The sequence below is a fragment of the Thamnophis elegans genome, chromosome 1 (assembly GCF_009769535.1).
Source record: "Thamnophis elegans isolate rThaEle1 chromosome 1, rThaEle1.pri, whole genome shotgun sequence".
Classification (NCBI taxonomy): domain Eukaryota; kingdom Metazoa; phylum Chordata; class Lepidosauria; order Squamata; family Colubridae; genus Thamnophis; species Thamnophis elegans.
The window spans coordinates 176,493,514-176,512,658 of NC_045541.1; the positions used below are offsets into that span (position 1 = coordinate 176,493,514).

A 19,145-nucleotide genomic window follows, 5' to 3' on the forward strand; every position below is an offset into this window, starting at 1 on the left:
GAAAATATTTCCGTATTGCTAATTTTACATACCTTCTCCTTTTAAAAGTATACTTATAAACAGGTTCCATTTTATTTCAGTGACATAACTTTGAACGGTTGTCATTAAATGAACTGTTGTAGAAATAGAAAGGAAAGTGGGGTGGAAATTAAAAAGAAAAGAAAAGAAAAAGAGGTTGATTAAAGGTAAAGGTTACGCATGGATCAATTTCACCCCTGAGCAGAGTTCTAAACTTGGATCTCCAGTTTAATCTCAGCTCTTAATGTGAAGAGAAGGGCTGCTGGATTAACGAAAGACCCATCCTGCCAAAGACGTGGTTGAAAGCATCAGCCGCACAGAGCCCATCAACCCCAATATCCAGGTGGATTTAAGGACGAGAGTTAATGAAGAATTAATCAAGGGAGGGTTTGAACACCTCACTGAGCCTTATTACACTTAGCTCTGAGACGTCAACCAAACCAGGACTGTGATTAAGACGGAGAATGTTGACTACATTATCAAGCCATGCTTGGTGTCAGGGTTCCAAATAGCATCCAAAAGTAAATCAGAGTCCAAGGCAAAGTATTGCTCAAAATTCCAATTGATTAAGAGAGCCATGTTGGCGCATCTGGGAAAACCCAAATCTGAAAGCTTCCCGGTTTTCCCCACCCAGTTGAAAGTTCAGGATCTTGCCCCCACACCCACAAGTCCATCACATGGTCCAATCTCCCACTGTCATCCTGGCAGCTTCCACCCATCCAGTTCCAGTCAGGTGCAGAGACAAAGGATGACCTTGGCTTTCTAGAAAGAATGTTGTTATGGCTACATAGCATCTAACTCCGTACAATTCCTCCTCCCATTTTCCCATAATAGAAAAATGCATAGCAGAATAATAGAAAGTGTGGCAGGCCAAAAAACTTCGGCAGGGTGGGGGGCAGTTCAACATCACTTGTGTCGGGGGTGCCTATGATGGCCTGAGTGTTCTGCCAGCACACGGCCCTCGGAAGCTCCATTTTCACTTGCAGAAGCACTGCGGACCGGTCCTTTGCTGTTTTCAGGGTGGCCCCATGGGCCATATCTAAGCACCATGTGGGCTGGATCTGGGCCCCGGGTCTTGAGTTTGACATCCCTGATCTAAATCATTGTGTATGTCTGAAGGAGGTTCAATCAGCGGTTGAATTTCCTCTTCCAGCTTCTATATGACAGAATAACAGAGTTGGAAGGGACCTTGGAGGTCTTCTACTCCAATCCCCTGCTCAACCAGGAAATCCTATACCATTTCAGACAAATGGCTGTCCAATCTCTTCTTAAAATCCTCCTGTGTTGGAGCATCCACAACTTCTGGAGGCAAGTTGTTCCACTGATTAATTGTTCTAACTGTCAGGCCATTTCTCCTTAGTTCAAGGTTGCTCCTCTCCTTGATTAGTTTCCACCCATTGCTACTTGTCCTGCCTTCAAGTGCTTTGGAGAATAGCTTGACTCCCTCTTCTTTCTGGCAGCCCCTCAAACCTTGGAACACTGCCTGTATTTGCACAACATTGGAAAAATGTAGAGATTCCTATTGATAATAATCTGATAAGGAAAATATTAGAATGTGCAGAAATGAACAGATTAACATTAGCAATTAAGGAGAAAGAGCAAATTGAATATTACCGTATTTTTCAGAGTATAAGACGCACCCTTTTCCCTCAAAAAAGAGGGTGAAAATCTGGCTACGTCTTATACACTGAATACAGCATTTTTGGCCTACTGATACCCTACCCTGTTTGTAAAAATGGATGTGCAGAGGGTTTGGGAGACTTGCAAAGTGCTCCTGAAGGCTGGGGAGGGCAAAAAAGAGCAAAACATCAGCCATTTTTGCCCTCGCAACCCCCAGCCCCCCCCCCCCAAAGCACTCTACAAGCCTCCCAAAGATCTGTATGCCCTTTTTTTTTTTTTTGCAAAAAATGAGGCGTGCAAAGTGCAAAAACTTTTTTTTTCATTTACATCTTCAAAATCATGGTGCATCTTATACTCCAGTGCGTCTCATAGTCCAAAAAATATACTATATGATTTGGGAAGTATTTTACCAATGGTTGGAGAAGAGAAAAGGAGTTTGGAAATGAAGAAGGCAAAAAAATAAGTAGACAGTATATTTAGATAGAGATTTAAATAAGATAAAAACTGCTAGTATGTGTATGATGAGAATAATGATGTTTAATGTTAATCTGACACCATTACTAGAAGATATTAAGATAAATGGAGAGTTTTCTCATGTTTAAATGCTTAATATAATGTAATACTAAACTTAGGGAAATAAGGTTAATACGAATGTGAAAAATGAGGTAAGTGAGGAATGATGTTGCACAGAGATGTTGGTACCCAGACGACATAAAGAAAGATGGAATGTTTATTTTTGTAACAGAAAAATAATAAAACTCTTTAAAAAAAAACATTGGAAGATTGCTATCATGAAATTCAATGGTGAAAAGAGTAAGGTTCTGTGTTTAGGCAACAAAAACGAAATGCACAGGTACAGGATAGGTGGTACCTTGCTCAACAGTAGTAACTGTGAAAGGGATCTTGGAGTCCTAGTGGACAAACATTTAAATAGGAGCCAGCCGTGTGCAGCAGCTGCCAAAAAAGCCAACACAGTTCTAGGCTGCATAAACAGAAAGAGAGAATCAAGATCCCGTGAAGTGTTAATATCATTTTATAAGGCCTTGGTGAGGCCACACTTGGAATACGGCATCCAGTTTGGGTCTCTACAGTATAAAAAAGATGTGGAGACTCTAGAAAGAGTGCAGAGAAGAGCAACGAAGATGATTAAGGGACTGGAGACTAAAACATATGAAGAACGGTTGCAGGAACTGGGTAGGTCTAGTTTAATGAAAAGAAGGACTAGGGGAGACATGATAACAGTCTTCCAATATCTCAGGGGCTGCCACAAAGAAGAGGGAGTCAAACTATTCTCCAAGGCACCTGAAGGCAGGACAAGAAGCAATGGGTGGAAACTAATCAAGGACAGAAGCAACTTAGAACTAAGGAGAAATTTCCTGACAGTTAGAACAATTAATCAGTGGAAAAGAAATTGCCTCCAGAAGTTGTGAATGCCCCATTCTGAACAACCGTGTGACTAATGTAACAGCTGTAGTGATTCGCTTAACAACTGTGGCAAGAAAAGTTGCAGAATGGGGCAAAACTAAATGAACGTCTCGCTTAACCACAGGCATTTTGGGCCCGTCATAAGTCGAGGACTAGCTATCATCCGGTTGCCTGAATTCTTGCACCCTCTCCTCTCCCTCTCAGATCTTGCTAAGCAGTTCCCGCGTAGCTTGTGCACTGTGCGAAAGTCGAAAGAACAGGCCGTTTCCAAGGCACTCCTACGTCTTCGGCCTTGAAAGAAAGAATCGTGGATCAGCGATCGATGCAACAATTAAATGCAGTTACTTCCAATAAAGTCAGGATCTCGTTGCAGAACGATCCGGCAAGACCAGAGGAACATCTCAGTCAGTGCTTGGGGACTGAACCATATTTCTCCTTTAAAAATAAAAGAAAAAATCTGAACAGCTTAAAAAAATTCTACTTGGAGTGCTCTAATTTCTTAAAAGTTTAGGAAAAAGAGGATATCTATCTTATCTGTCTCTATCTGTCCATCTATCTTGTCTATATCTATCTTATCTATCTATTTATTTATTTTATCTATCTCTATCTGTCCATCTATCTTATCTGTATCTATCTATCAGTGGTGGGTTGCAGGCGGTACGCCCCGATACACAAGTACCGGAGCCAGCCCGGAACCCCAGATACCGTTCCGGTAAAGTGCTCCGGAGGGCCCGCCTGAACTCCTTATCAGAGTTTAAAGGTTTTTGCGCTTCAGCACAGGCGCATGGTGTGTACAGCACCTGAGCGACACTCTGTGGAGCAGCTGGAGCGTCGCGGAGTATCACAGGTGTTTGAACACATGCGCGCGCAGCGCACATCCATGAGGACACTGCTGGCCCCTTTCCAACCATACTGGTTGGAACAGGATTTGAAACCCACCACTGCTATCTATCTATCTTTCTTTCCTTCTTTCTATTTATATCTATCCTATCTATCTTTATCTGTCCATCTATCTTATCTATCTCTCTCTTTCTATCTATATCTATCCATCTATCTTATCTATATCTATCCACTTATATCTATATATCTTTTTATTTATATTTATATATCTATCTCATCTATCTCTATCTGTCCATTATCATCTATATCTATCCATTTATCTTTCTATTTATATCTATCTCTATCTTATCTATCTATTTATCTATCTATCTATCTATTTATATCCATCTATCTTATCTATATCTATCCACATATCTATATATCTTTCTATTTCTATCTATCTTATCTCTCTATCCAACTATCTCATCTATTTCTATCTATCTATCTTATCCATCTGTATCTATCCATCTTATCTATATCTATCCACATATCTATATATCTTTCTATTTCTATCTATCTATATCTGTCCATCTATCATCTATATCGATCTATCCATTTATCTTTCTATTTAGATCTATCTCTATCTTACCTATCTGTCTGTCTGTCTATCTATCTATCTATCTATATCTAACCACTTCTATCTATCTATCTATCTATCTATCTATCTATCTATATATATATATATATATATATATATATATATATATAATTATCTCTATCTGTCTATCTATCTTTATCCATCTATCCTATCTATATCTATCCAATTATCTCATCTATTTCTATCTATCCATCTATATCTATGATGGAGAACTTATGGCACGCATGCCACAGGTGGCACGCGGAACCATATCTGAGGGCACGGAAGGCATTGCTCCATGTCAGCTCCACCGTGCATGTGCATGCTGCCCAGCTGATTTTCAGACTTCCAGAGGGCATGGGGAGGCCGTTTTCGCCCTCCCCAGGCTTCAGTAAAGCCTCCTGAAGCCTGGGGAGTGTGAAAAATGGGCCCACCAGAAGTCGGGAAATGGGCCATTTCTGGCCTCCTAAAAACCTCTGGGGGGCTGTTTTCGCCCTTCCCAGGCTCCAAGAAAGCCATGCACGCATGCACGGGGGGTAGTGTAGGGGTGTCGCACGCGCAGGTGGGAACAACACGGCATTTAATTACAGGGCACGCATGCACATGCACACGATAGCGTGTGTACATGTGCTTTTGGCACCCGAGGGGAAAAAATGTTCGCCATCACTGATCTTTATCTATCTATCTATCAAACCTATCTGTGTGTCCATCTATCTATCTATTTATATCTATATCTCTATTTTACCTATTTACCTACCTACCTACCTATCTAATGTCTCTGTGTGTGTGTGTATGTATATGTATCTTTCTCTCCTTCCTTCTTTTCACCCACCCACCCACCTTCCTTCCTCCCTTCCTTTCTCTTTTTTCTTTCCTTATCTCTTCCTTTCTTCCTTCATTCATTCCAACCTCTTTCTTTCTTCCTTCCTTCCTTCCTTTCTTTCTTTCTTTCTTTCTTTCTTCCTTCCTTCCTTCCTTTCTTTCTTTCTTTCTAATAGTCCTCAACTTAGGGCCACAATTAAACCCCAAAATTTCTTTTGCTAAGAGAGAGTTGTTAAGTGAGTTTTGCCCCCATTTGACCACATTTCTGGCCCCAGTTGTTAAGTGAATCACTGCAGTTGTTAAGTGAGTTAATGAATTCTTGTTAAATTAATCCGGCTTCCCCATTGACTTCACTTGTCAAGAAGGTCGCAAGAGGTGATCCCATGACCCCAGGGCACTGCAACCATCTTAAATATGAGTCACTTGCCAAATGTTTTAATTTTGATCATGTGACCCTGGGGCTGCTGCAATAGTTGTGTGAACAATGGCCAAAAAAACCCTGTTTTAAGTTGAGAACTACCTGTACAAAGGTGATCGTAGAGACAGACTGCATTCTACTGTCAGAAAAATATGACTTTAGGACAAGAAAATAAGAGAAAAAAAGCTTGTTTCTCCTACTTTGATTCTTTTTTTTTATGGCTTTTAAGATTCTGCTCTTATAACCTATAGCTGTGATGGCGAACCAATGGCCATTTATGGCGCCATTTGTTAGGGCATGCGAGACGTTGCCCTCCCAGCTCCAGTGCGCATGCATGCGCTGGCCAGCTGACTTTGGCTTTCATTTTCTGCTGCTTTTCATCCTCCGGAGACTTCGGGAAAGCCCCCTGAAGCCTCCGGAGGGCGGAAAACGGTCCTACGGGCAACCTGGATGTGACCTCCGGTTTTTCGCCCTCGGGAGGCTTCAGGGGGCTTCCCTGAAGGCTCTGGAGGGTGAAAAACGGCCCTACGGGCAAACAGGAAATTTATTCCCGAACATCTGGGTTGCTTATAGGGCTGTTTTTCGCCCTCCAGAGCCTTTAGGGAAGCCCCCTGAAGCCTCCTGAGGGCCTGCAGGGGGGCAGGGGAGGCCGTTTTCACCCTCCCCAGGCTCCTAGAAAGCCTCTGAAGCCTGGGGAGGGCAAAAAACGGGTCCTAATGGATGCCAAAGGGGGGGGGTATCACGAGCATGCACGTGGGAGGGTCGCACGCATAGAATTTTAGGGGGAGCATGCCCGCGCACGACCCCACTGCACTCCCCCCACTTTTCGATGCGAAAAAGGTTAGCCACCACTGACCTATAGCAATAAAGTCGAAATTCTAGTATTTCTGGTAGCCCTTATATCGTGACCTGGCCTACCTCGAAGGGCTGGCGTTCTGTTCTTGATTGCTTCTCTCCCTCTTCCAGATGAGCTGTGTGCCTGGAGTGAAGAAGAATGCAGGAACTTTGAACATGGATTCCGGGTGCATGGAAAAAACTTCCACCTTATCCAAGCCAACAAGGTAATTTTAAAGTCACCCACTTTCAAAACCAGCCAAGTACCTGTAGGAGCCTCTGGAGCATCCTAAGTAGGATTGTGGCTCCATTGCAAAAGGACAGAGGATAAGGCTAAGTTGCAGGAGGATGACTTCCCTTCTTGCCCCTTCTTAACCTTCTTGCATGGCCTGGCAACTTTGGGCATCGTGATGACAATTTAGACCTGGGGTGTCCAACCTTGGCAAGTTAAAGTGTCAGCCTCTATATTGCTTGCTTGCTATCGGCTGCCATAGTAACGGGGAGGGAGGGGGTTTATGGTATTTGGGAGGGGAACCGTGCCGGAGGAGATATCACAAAAGAGGGAGTTTTGTTCTCACCATCTTCTGCACATGCTGGTGTTTGTGTTTGGTCAAGGTCAACCATCTGTGCATACCAGCCGGATGAGGCCACCTGAAGATGCACCCCACATGACACCTTGGGAGTTGCAAATTGGACATTTAGGCGGGGGTAACTGGGAGGAGGGGTTTGGGTAAATGTTTGACATGTACAAGTTCACGCTTTTTTGCCCCAGATCTCGCTTCACTTTCGCTGTTTTCATTTCACATTCAGTAGAAGTACCTTTTTTTCTAAATCAATGGAGTTGGGAGTTTTCTTTCTTGGGTGTTGAATGAGGCATGCCTGACATAAAAGACCTGTGGGCTTCAAGTCCTAGAATTCCTCAGGCAGCCATTTTATTCTGCTAGTCATAACTGACTCTAGGAGTGGTGCTCCTCTCTGTTGCAAGGCCATTTAGATGTGCCTTCCGTGGTCATGACTTCACGGAGTACAGAGTTACCTTCCCACTCAGGTCTGGAACCTGGACTGTCGGCTCTTCAGCGGACAAGCCCAGCATCTTAACTGCTAAGCCATCGTGCTGCCCTACTTACCGTATTCTTCAGAGTATAAGACGCACCTTCCCCCCCAAAAAAGAGGGTGAAAATCTGGGTGCGTCTTATACACTGAATACAGCATTTTTGGCCTCCCGAAACCCCATCCCCTTCACCAAAATGGACGTGCAGAAGGTTTGGGAGGTCTGCAAAGTGCTCCTGGGGGCTGGGAAGGGCAAAAATGAGCGAAAAATGGGTCATTTTTTTGCTCGTTTTTGGCCCCCAGGAGCACTCTACAAGCCTCCCAAAGCCTATGCATGCCCTGTTTTTTTACAAAAAACGGACCGATTTTTGCCACCACCACCCTCGGAGCACTTTGCAGGCCTCTCAAATGCTCTGCATGCCCCGCTTTTCACAAAAACGAGGCGTGCAGAGGGTTTGGGAGGCCTGCAGGGTGCAAAAAAAAATTTTTTTAATTTACCTCTTCAAAATATTGGTGCATCTTATAATCCGGTGCGTCTTATACTCCGAAAAATACGGTATATGTAGACCCTACCTTATTTATCTTCTAAACCTCTAATGGCGAACCTACGGCACGCAGAGCCATCTCTGTGGGCACACGCACTGTCGCCAGCTGCTCTTCTAGTTTTTGGCGTGCATATGTGTTGTCCAGCTGTTCTTCGTGGGTGCTGGAGCGCCGGAAAACAGCCTGAAAACGGCCATTTTGGGGGCCGTTTTTCAAGCCAGGAAAACAGCCAGAAAATAGCTCTAAAAATGCCCGAACAAATGGCCAAAACCACCAAAAAACAGACTGCTTTTGGGGCTGTTTCCCAGGCCATTTTCAGGCTGTTTTTCAGGCCATTTTGTTAGCAGTTTTTAGGCTGTTTTTCAGCCAAAAAATGCCCCCCAAATGGCTGAAAAATGGCCTGAAAATAGCTCAATAACTGGTAAAAAAAACAGCCAAAAAACAGGCATGGACTTGCCAGCCAGCTGGTCTTTGGGTTTCCGGTGCTTCGGCACATGCACATGCGTTCTGGTTTGGGCACTCGGTGCCGAAAAGATTCTCCATCACTGTTCTAAACCAAGGCTGCATTGTGAAATGAAACATTTGGCCACTAGAAGTCCTGAGTGAATTGATTCCATCCTCTTTGTTTAATTTTTGGGTTTGACGGCAATGCCTTTTAATGTTGTGTACTGCTGAGCATCATTTAGGACTGGGGTGGATTATAAGTATAACAGATAATCTTTTTTTTTAAACCACATTTATTTATCTCAATCTGTCCTGTTCTGTTCTTTAGCCCCAGAGGTTCCCAGAGTGGTTTTCGTGGCTATAGCACAGTGTTTCTCAACCTTGGCAACTTGGAAGATGTCCGGACTTCAACTCCCAGAATTCGCTGGCTGGGGAATCCTGGGAGTTGAAGTCCAGACATCTTCAAGTTGCCAAGGTTGAGAAACACTGCTATAGCAGATCATGCTAAACTTGATTTAACAAACCACAGTTGCTGTACTTCATTTATTGTTTATTGATTATGGTAACTTGCACGCCGGCTACTTGTCAGGCGGTGGACATTAAAGTATTAAACCCCTATATAGGCAGTCCTCAATTTACAGCCGTTTGTTTAGTGACCCTTTGAAGTTACAACAGCGCTGAAAAAAGTGACTTATCGTTTTTCACACTTGCAACAGCCCCGTAGTCACACAATCAAAATTCAGGTGTTTGGCAGCTGGCATGAATTTATGATGGTTGCCGTATCCTGGGGTCACCGATCCCCTTTTGCGGCCTTCTGGCAAGCAGAGTTAATGAGGAAAACATTATTCACTTAACAACCATGTCACTAACTTCACAACTGCAGTGATTCCCTCAGCCACTGTGGCAAGAAAAGTCGTAAAATAGGGCAAAACTCACTTAATGACTGTCTCGTCATTAAATTTGGGCTCCATTGTAGTTGTAAACCGAGGACTACCCATATAGGTAAAGGCAAAGGTTCCCCTCACACATACCGTGTTTTTCGGAGTATAAGATGCACCTTTTCCCCTCAAAATAGAGGGTGAAAATCTGGGTGCACCTTATACAGCATTTTTTGCCTCCCGAAACCCCTCCCCTTTGCAAAAATGGATGTGCATAGCCTTTAGGAGGCTTCCAGAGTGCTCCCGGGGGCTGGAGTGGGGCTGGAGTGCTCCTGGACAGAAATGAGCGAAAAACAGGCTGGTTTTTTGCTCGTTTTTGTCCCCCCCAGCCCCCAGGAGCACTCTACAAGCCTCCTAACGGCTATGCATACCCTTTTTTTGACAGAAAACAGGGCAGTTTTTGTGAAAAACGGGCCGTTTTTGGAAGGTCTGCAGAGTGCAAAAACTTTTTAAAAAAAATTGCCTCTTCAAAATCTTGGTGCATCTTATACTGAAAAATACAGTATGTGCTAGTCGTTCCTGACTCTAGGGGACAGTGCTCATCTCTGTTTCAAATCCAAAGTACTAGTGCTGTCCGAAGACGTCTCCATGGTCATGTGACCAGCATGACTTAATGCCGAAGGCGCACGGAACGCTGTTGCCTTCCCACCAAAGGTGGTCCCTATTTTTCTACTTGCATTTTTACGTGCTTTCGAACTGCTAGGTTGGCAGAAGCTGGGACAAGTAACGGGAGCTCACTCCGTTACGCCGCGCTAGGGATTCGAACTGCTGAACTGCCGATCTTTCTGATCTACAAGCTCAGGGTCTTAGCCACTGAGCCATTGCATCCCTAATAACAGAACGCCAGATTAGAATACAAGTAGCCCTTGACATACAACCATAATGGAGCCTGCCTGATACAGTCAGAAGTTGTGATCGTCATAAACCAGGTCATCACGAGTCTTTCAAAGACTCACCTTCTCATACTGATCCTTGTAACCTATCAAGGCATCAGGAGGATTCCCATACCTGGTTGGTAGGAAGAGAATGTACATTTTAAAGCAGGGGCCTCCAACCTTGGCGACTTTAATCCTGGCGGACTTCAACTCCCAGAATTCCCCAGCCAGCAAAACTGGAAGTTGATGTCAGCTTGGGAAGCCATATTAACACCGGAATCTTCCACGCTGCCACATTCCTGTGCTTGGGAAATTAGGATCGGGGGGGGGGGGATTTAGTAGAAGGGATGTAGTTAAACATAATAGCATTTTTCTTTTCAGTCAAGGTCAGGGTATTCCTGAATCGGGAGGAGGAGTGGTTGAAGTGAGGTTTCGAGTTGGGACAGATGGGAATTGGACCATGTGATGGACTGATGGGTGCAGGGGTTGGGTTTGGACTTTTGACTTACTAAGGGGAAACCCCGAAACTCTCAGATTCAGGTTTCCCCAGATGTGCCAGTATACCTGCTCTAATAAAATGAAACTTTGAGAAAATGTCTATGTCAGCGTTCCAAATAGCATCCAAAAGTAAATCAGAGTCCGAGGCAAAGCATTACTCAAAGTTCCAATTGATTAAGAGAGCCACGTTGGCACATCTGGGAAAACCCGAATCTGAAAGCTTCCCGGTTTTCCCCACCCAGTTGAAAGTCCAAGATCTTGCCCCCACACCCACAAGACCATCCCATGGTCCAATCTCCCACTGCCACGCTGGCATCTCCACCCATCCAGTTCCGGTCAGGTGCAGAGGTGCAAAGACAAAGGATGACCTTGGCTTTCTAGAAAGAATGTTATTATGGCTACATAGCATTTAACTGCATACAATCCCCCCTCCCATTTTCCCACAGCAGAAATTGCATATTAGAATAATAGATAATACAGTACAATAGTGCGGCAGGCTAAAAATCCAAAAGAAAAGGTGGCTGCAGGCCCGACAATAGCATTTTTCTTTTTGATCAAGGTCAGGGTATTCCTGCACCTGGAGGAGGACTGGTTGAAGTGATGTCTCGAGTTGGGACGGATGGGGGTTGGACCATGTGATGGACTGATGGGTGCAAGAGTTGGGTTTGGACTTTTGACTTAACTAAGGGGAAAACCCGAAACTCTCAGATTTAGGTTTTCCCAGATGTGCCAGTATACCTGCTCTAATAAAATGAAACTTTTGAGAAAATGTCTGCCTGGGAGTTTTCAATTGGAGTTGGGCTCTTCACAGGTGTCAGGGCTGCAGAAAATGGGAGGGGGGATTGTACGGAGTTAGATGCTATGTAGCCATAATAACATTCTTTCTAGAAAACCAAGGTCATCCTTTGTCTCTGCACCTCTGCACGTGACTGGAATTGGATGGGAGGAAGCTGCCAGCATGGCAGTGGGAGATTGGACCATGGGATGGACTTGTGGGTGTGGGGGCAAGATCTTGAACTTTCAACTGGGTGGGGAAAACCGGGAAGCTTTCAGATTCGGGTTTTCCCAGATGTGCCAACATGTCTCTCTTAATAAATTGGAATTTTGAGCAATACTTTGCCTTGGACTCTGATTTACTTTTGGATGCTGAGTATAAGCCTAGGGTGGGAAATGCAGCAGCTACCGGTAATGATGTCCCGTGCAGCCGCAGGAGCGATGTCCCGCCTCCTATGACACACGGCACAGTGATTCCTATCATTGGATCACTGTACCAGAGGAGGTGGGACATTGCTATGTGGCTGCTTGCCATAACAAGGAGGAGGTGGGACATCGTTGCAGAGCGGCAGGAGGGGGAGGAAGGGGAATCGTAAGACAGCCCTGCATTACATTAGAACGTGAGGAGGGGGGGATGGTGCGGTGCGCCCTGCGCGGCAAACTGGCACAAAGGGAGGGGAAACTCACAGGGGCGCCGGGCCATTCACGAGCGTCACCCAGCGGCATGGCCCCGCCCCCTTTTCTCCTCCATTTCGGGCAAATTTTTCACTGACTCGAGTATAAGCCGAGGCGGCTTTTTTCAGCCCAAAAAGTGGGCTGAAAAACTCGGCTTATACTTGAGTATATACGGTATTTGAAAAGCTGACACTAGGCTTAAAGTTGCCAAGGTTGGAGAGCCCTGTTTTAAAGGATCCTGGTGTCTGTTTCCCATTTCTAGCAGGTCCCAGGAAAGCCGGTCTTCCATTCAATTCAATTAGAATAGGGCTGGAAGGGACCTTGGAGGTCTTCTAGTCCAACCCCCTGCTCAAGCAGGAGACCCTATACCATTTCAGACAAGTGGCTGTTCCAGTCTTTTCAAATAACTCCTCACCCTGCTTCCTGTTTTTGTAGGTCCGGACACGGTCGGTGGGTGAGTGCGTGGAATACTATTACATATGGAAGAAATCGGAACGGTACGACTACTTCACCCAACAGACGCGGTTTGGAAGGAAGAAGTACGTCCTACCTCCTGAAGCCACTTGCTGGCCAGAAAGTAATATCTGGTGTCATCTGGCCATAGGTGGCGAGGTGTGAATCCCCATGGAATTGAGCCCAGAGCTTTTGACCCAAATCCTTAGGGGTCTTGAGTCCAGAGATCTGCATACGGGCAGTTGAAAGCAGGAAATGAATACACACACACACACCGTTGGTAATGTCAGAATTTGGTAGAGTGCAGGAAGTCCTTGACCTTTTAAAGTTACTAAACGGAAGGAAGGGAAGGGAAGGAAAGAAGGACGGATGGACGTACAGTGGGTGGCCTAGTTGAGCGAATGCAGTATTGCAGGGTAACTCTGCCCACTACCAAGAATTCGATCCTGACCGGCTCCAGGTTGACATCAAATGGCCAGGTCTACTAACGTAGATGGAAATTTTTAATCTTTGCCTTAATCCTACAAAGTCTCGTGGGATTTTGGACTGCGGAAGACTCTACCGGTAGTCCTCGACTTACAACAGTTTGTTCAGTGACCGTTCAGAGTCTAAAGAAGAGCCGAGGTGGCGCAGTGGGTAGGGTGCAGTACTGCAGGCCACTTCAGCTGACTGCTAGATCAGCAGTTCAGCGGTTCAAATCTCACCGGCTCAGGGTTGACTCAGCCTTCCATCCTTCCGAGGTGGGTGAAATGAGGACCCAGACTGTGTGGGGGCGATATGCTGACTCTGTAAACCGCTTAGAGAGGGCTGAAAGCCCTATGAAGCGGTATATAAGTCTAACTGCTATTGCTATTGCTAAAACGGCCCTGAAAAAAAGTGACGTAGGGTCGTTTTTCTCAGTTACGACCTTTGCAGCAGATGTACCATAACGTGATCTAAATTCAGATGCTTGGCAGCTGGATCGTACTTACGACGATGGCAGGGTCCCAAGGTCACGCGATCCCTTTTTACGACCTTCTGTCAAGCCAAGCCCATGAGGAAACCAGAGTCCCTGAACCACCCAGGTTAATAACTTACCAACTGCGGTGATTCGCCCATGAACTGTGGCAAGAAAGGTCGTAAAGCGGGGCAGAGCTCACTTCACCGATGTCTCACTTAGCGACGGAAATTTTGGGCTCAATTGTGGTCGTAGGTCGAGGACTGCCGGTGGTCTTTTTTTGTTGTTGTTGTTGTTCAGATGGAAAAGCCACCTACATATTTGCCCCTCTTTTGTCCCCTTTCCTCTCTCCAACTCCGTAGGGATTACGGGGATAACTTTTTAGATGGCGGGGAAGTGGAAAGTGCCAGCCGCGCACGAAGCTCTCCGCCCATCGCATCGGCCACTGGCTGCCTGGACTCCTGTTTCAACCCGGATCATTTAACAATGGAGACCGCAGGTAACGTTTTTACAAGATTGGATGTCTTCTTGATCCCAGTAAACCAGGGTGGTCGGTCCTTCGTGTGGCTGCATCAAAAGAAAGAGAGGTATAGGTATAGGTATTTTATTTGTATGCCGCCCTTTTCCCTGGGGGGACTCAGGGCGGCTCACAGTTCAGAGGGAAGGGAGGACAAACCAAGTTAAACACATAAGACAATACATTGTTAAAAGCACAACATTCATACAATTCGGGTGGGGTTAAGGTCTTTAGCCCCAGGCCTGTCAGGACAGCCAGGTTTTAAGGGCTATGCGGAAGGTCTGGAGGGTGGTGAGAGAGGTAGGATTGCTTGTATCTTAGGAACAGAAACAGAATTTAGGTAAAATTAGGTAAAATTCCACACTAGCTCATAGACGTCGAGAAGAGATATAAACACTTGGTGCATTTCAGTGTTAAATTTATATTTTACCAACAAAAGAAATGAAGGGAAATGTTGTAGCCCGCCAGCAGCCAGCAGAGCTGGCAGCAGATTCGGAGAGTGAGGAGGTTGGGGAGGAACATGGGCCAGTCCTGGAGTCTGGGGAAAGCTCTGATGAGGGCTCTGTGTCGGAGGCAGAGAGGGGCCAGGGCCGTCTGACAGTTCTCAGCTGCCTTCAGAATCAGACATCAGTGAGGCAGAAGAACAAGTGGAGCCTGTTCCCAGTGTGTGCATGCACAGAGTTGCCAGAGGAAGGAAACAGCTAAAGAACAGGGGTCCACTTGGGAGTAAAGCCACAGGTGGACGATGAATGGCCCTCCCAGAGGAAATAAAAGAGGAGCAAAAGGAGAATGGAGTTTGCAGGAGATAATTAGTTCACTTAATTGGTTTGTGACTCTCCAAGAGTTTTGCAGATATCGACCTGTCAGTTCTCCAAGCCAGATAAGGTCTGTGACTGTAAATCCTAAGATAGATAGGTAGGTAGATAAGTAGATAGGTAGATAAGTAAGTAGATAATATAGATATATAGATAGATGATGATAGATAGATAGATAGATAGATAGATAGACAGACGATAGATAGATAGATAGATAGATAGATAGATAGATAGATAGATGATAGATAGATAGATAGATAGATAGATAGATAGATAGATAGATAGATAGATAGATAGATAGATAGTCATAGAATACAAATAAGCAATCAGGAAACAATATCAATATAAATCGTAAGGATACAAACAACAAGTTACAGTCATGCAGTCATAAGTGGGAGGAGATGATAGGAACGATGAGAAGACTAATAGTCATAGTAATGTAGCCTTAGTGAATGGTTTGACAGTGGTGAGGGAATTATTTGTTTAGCAGAGTGATGGCGTTCAGGAAAAAACTGTCCTTGTGTCTAGTTGCCTTGGTGTGCAGTGTCCTATAGCATCGTTTTGAGGGTAGAAATTGAAACAATTTATGTCCAGGATGCGAGGGGTCTGTAAATACTTTCACAGCCCTCTTTTTGACTTGTGCAGTGTTCAGGTCCTCAATGGAAGGCAGGTTAGCAGTAATTGTTTTTTCTGCAGTTCTAATTATCCTTTAAAGTCTGTGTCTGTCTTGTTGGGTTGCAGAACCAAAGGTTGAGCCATCGGTAACTGCTTATACTTACCTTTATTCATCCCCTCTTTCTGCATGTTTTTTAAATAATGCACTGCTCTGTTTTATACTTTGATAGGCATTTTATATGCTGTTTTTGTGAAGGTTTTAATGCATTAATGCTGTATCCTGTTATGCTATACTGTGTGTGTGTGTAAGAAATTATACACACGCGCACACACACACATACATATATACATACAGTATATAGATATGTGTGTCAATGTATATGTGTGTGTGTGTGTGTGTACATACATACATACATACATACATACATACATACATACATACATACACAGATATAGATATATAAAAACTTCCAGTGTTGGAGCATTTACAACTTCTGGAATCAAGTTGTTCCACTGATTAATTTTCGTCACTGTCAGGAAATTTCTCCTTAGCTCTTGATTGAATGATTCTTTGATTTGCTTCCACCCATTGCTTCTTGTCCTGCCTTCAGGTGCTTTGAGGAACAGCTTGACTCCCTCTTCTTTGTGGCAACCCCTGAGATATTAGAAGACTGCTATCATCTCTCCCCTAGTCCTTCTTTTCATTAAACTAGACATACCCAGTTCCTGCAACCGTTCTTCATATGATTTAGCCTCCAGTCCCCTGATCATCTTTGTTGCTCTTCTCTGCACTCTTTCTAGAGTCTCTACATCTTTTCTACATCGTGGTGACCAAAACTGAATGCAAATGTTCCAAGTGTGGCCTTACCAAGGCCTTATAAAGTGGTATTAACCCTTCACGTGATCTTGATTCTCTCCCTCTGTTTATGCAGCCTAGAACTGTGTTGGCTTTTTTGGCAGCTGCAGGACATGGCTGGCTCACATTTAAATGATTGTCTACCAGGAGTCCAAGATTCCTCTCACAGTTTCTACTATTTAGCCATTTTAGGGGAAGGGACAAGAATTGTGTACTCCCTCTCTGACTTATAGGACTGTTAATGTAGATTACCTGGCCCTGTTCCGTATCTATATTGCTTAGCTACCAGACCGAAAAAAGCTTAGGGCAGTTTATGAAATGCAAGTTAATGAGTGGTACTGAATGAATTGGGTTGTTGTTGTTTTTCCCCTCCTTACACTTCCCAATCCCCTGCAGAGCCATTGAGCATTGAAAGCGCAGCCTGCAGTCTCGGCAGCACCAGCGAATCTGGGCACGGCTATGAGTGCAGCACGCCTTCAGAAACAAACTGTTCCTTCGACCCTCCCGAGGAGGTGACCCCCGCCAGCCGTGTCCCGACGTACCTTCAGCACCCATCAAATCCTTCCGAAGCCGGATTCTACCAGATGGCTGCGACGGACAAGCAGGAGGAGCCCTTGCGGTGCTCGGGGGAAGCGATTGCCGTGGACTTCCCCCCACTCCCCGAGAGCGTCACGGAAAGCTTACCTTTAATTTCCAGCCACGCAGGACTGGAGGGAGTTCCAGAGACGTTGGTGGCCCCTGCGCAAGTGTCCTTAGCTGTCCCCGATTTCAGCCTCCTGGGTCTTGGAGAAGTCGATAGCCTCCTGACCACTCAACAACCCTGTCCGGCGCCCATGGCCCATTCAGACTCAGTGTCTCAGTGACAGCGGCCGTTGAGAGGTTCTTTGTAGGCCCGGAGCTGACTCGGATTCTGGGGGAGACGAGGGGACGAGAGATCGAAAATCTTGGCTCGACGATGATCTTTTCCTGGTCCTCGGTGACAAACCTGCTGCTCCTCCCCTTCCGAAATCCGAGGAGCACCGGTTCCCCCACCAGCCCCGCCCCTGGCCGTTCCAGGGTCTCTCCGGCAAAACCAAACACCTCCGTCACAATCTCCTGTGCAGCTATCGCAGGAGCTGGCCGAAGGGAACTGTGACCCCCATGGGGTCATCACGGACGGAGGGGGACTCCTCAAAGCCATGCGGGACAGACCGAGTCTTCCCCCCATCCCCCCCCCCAACCCGCCGTCTCCACATTCAGCCAAACACCTCAGATTTGCCAGGGGAAGGCGCTTTGGCCCCAGAACGGACACTCTGCAGGGAAGAAGGCTGACCGCGAGCACTTTGAAGAGGGGGCGGGCGGGCTGGACGGGGGTGGAACGCAAGGTTTGCTGGAGCGTAGGACTAGATGTAAAAACGCATCGGGTTCCTTCCTAATCACCGGAGCAAAATAGGGTAGAGAATACCTGAATTCCAGTTTCATCAGTTGGCAGGACTGGTACCTCTCCTAGTTCAGGTCTTTTCCCGTACACCTGTTCGTTGCGGACGGGTGAGAGCATCTGAGTGTGCGGCTCTACAGGCGTACGCAGGACGACTTGTTGCCAAATGTTTGCGATCGCACCCTTGTGTGGTTAGAACGAGCGGAAACCCTGCTGGATCCTGTTTTCTCCTCCCTCGTGACCTCGCTCTGGTGGGGGCTTCCTCAAAGTCAGGTGCAGTTTTGGGGCAGAAAACAGTCCCCGGGTGTGGGGGGACACACACACATCTCTCCGATCCTCAGTGTTTCTCAACCCTGGCAACTTCAGCTCCCAGAATTCCCAAGCTGGCATTTGGTGGACTTCAACTCCCAGAATTCCCCTGAGCCATGTATGGCTGAGGAATTCTGGGAGTTGAAGTCCATCCATCCATCTTAAAAGTCGCCCTGGTTCAGAAACACTGCCCTCTACAGGAAATTGCTCGCAAGGCTTTTTTTTCTGATAAAGTCACCTTTAGTGAAGTAGGGAGATAAAAGAATGAGGAGCGGAAAAGAGAGGAAATTGGCCTAGTGGCATCTTTGGATGATATTCAGTGCCCCCTCCCCATTTTTGCCCATCCCCCTTCACACACACACACACACACACCAAAAACATACATTCCATGTTTAGCAGAATGATTTCAAGCAAGGGAAAGATCGCGGGGGTGGTGGGGAAAAAAAACACTCCACCCTCTGATTTTATTGTCTTTTATTTTTTGCTAGAGAGAAAGATATTTTTCACAACCTACTCCTCCATTCGCAGCAATTCTCGTGTTACTACTTCTTCTTCTTCCGTGTGCCAAACAAGGGACCTGGAGGATGGATGGGGGGAGTGCAGAGAGGTGTAGGAGAGGGAAGGGGGAGCATGAAAGTTTTTCTCTTCCCCATCCACCCCCCATCCTCAACAATCTTGGCTGTTTTGGCCACTTTGAAAGGTTGGCAGGATTAGCAAGGACAAAGATGATGCCATAACAGGCCGCCCGCTTCTCGATGGTGTCCCCGGATTGCGGTTTTTGGATCCTTACCTTTTTTAATTTTTTAAACAATTGTGAAGTCCCGAAGAGGAGTTAT

General features: G+C 45.7%; 1 protein-coding gene across 2 annotated transcripts in view; it reads left to right on the forward strand.

Annotated features, from left to right (window-relative positions):
* The window catches only part of MIER2 (MIER family member 2), a 74,441-nt gene extending 56,058 nt beyond the window's left edge, over positions 1–18,383 (forward strand). Inside the window, exons 10-13 of one of the 2 annotated variants that reach the window (XM_032224966.1) lie at positions 6,726–6,820; positions 12,826–12,929; positions 14,143–14,279; positions 16,980–18,383. In XM_032224966.1, the coding sequence (XP_032080857.1) occupies positions 6,726–6,820; positions 12,826–12,929; positions 14,143–14,279; positions 16,980–17,446 (803 nt within the window). In that variant the 3' untranslated portion in view covers positions 17,447–18,383. The remainder of the gene's footprint in view (positions 1–6,725; positions 6,821–12,825; positions 12,930–14,142; positions 14,280–16,979) is intronic. The other variant, XM_032225050.1, reaches the window with a different exon arrangement.
* The last annotated feature ends 762 nt before the right edge of the window (positions 18,384–19,145 follow it).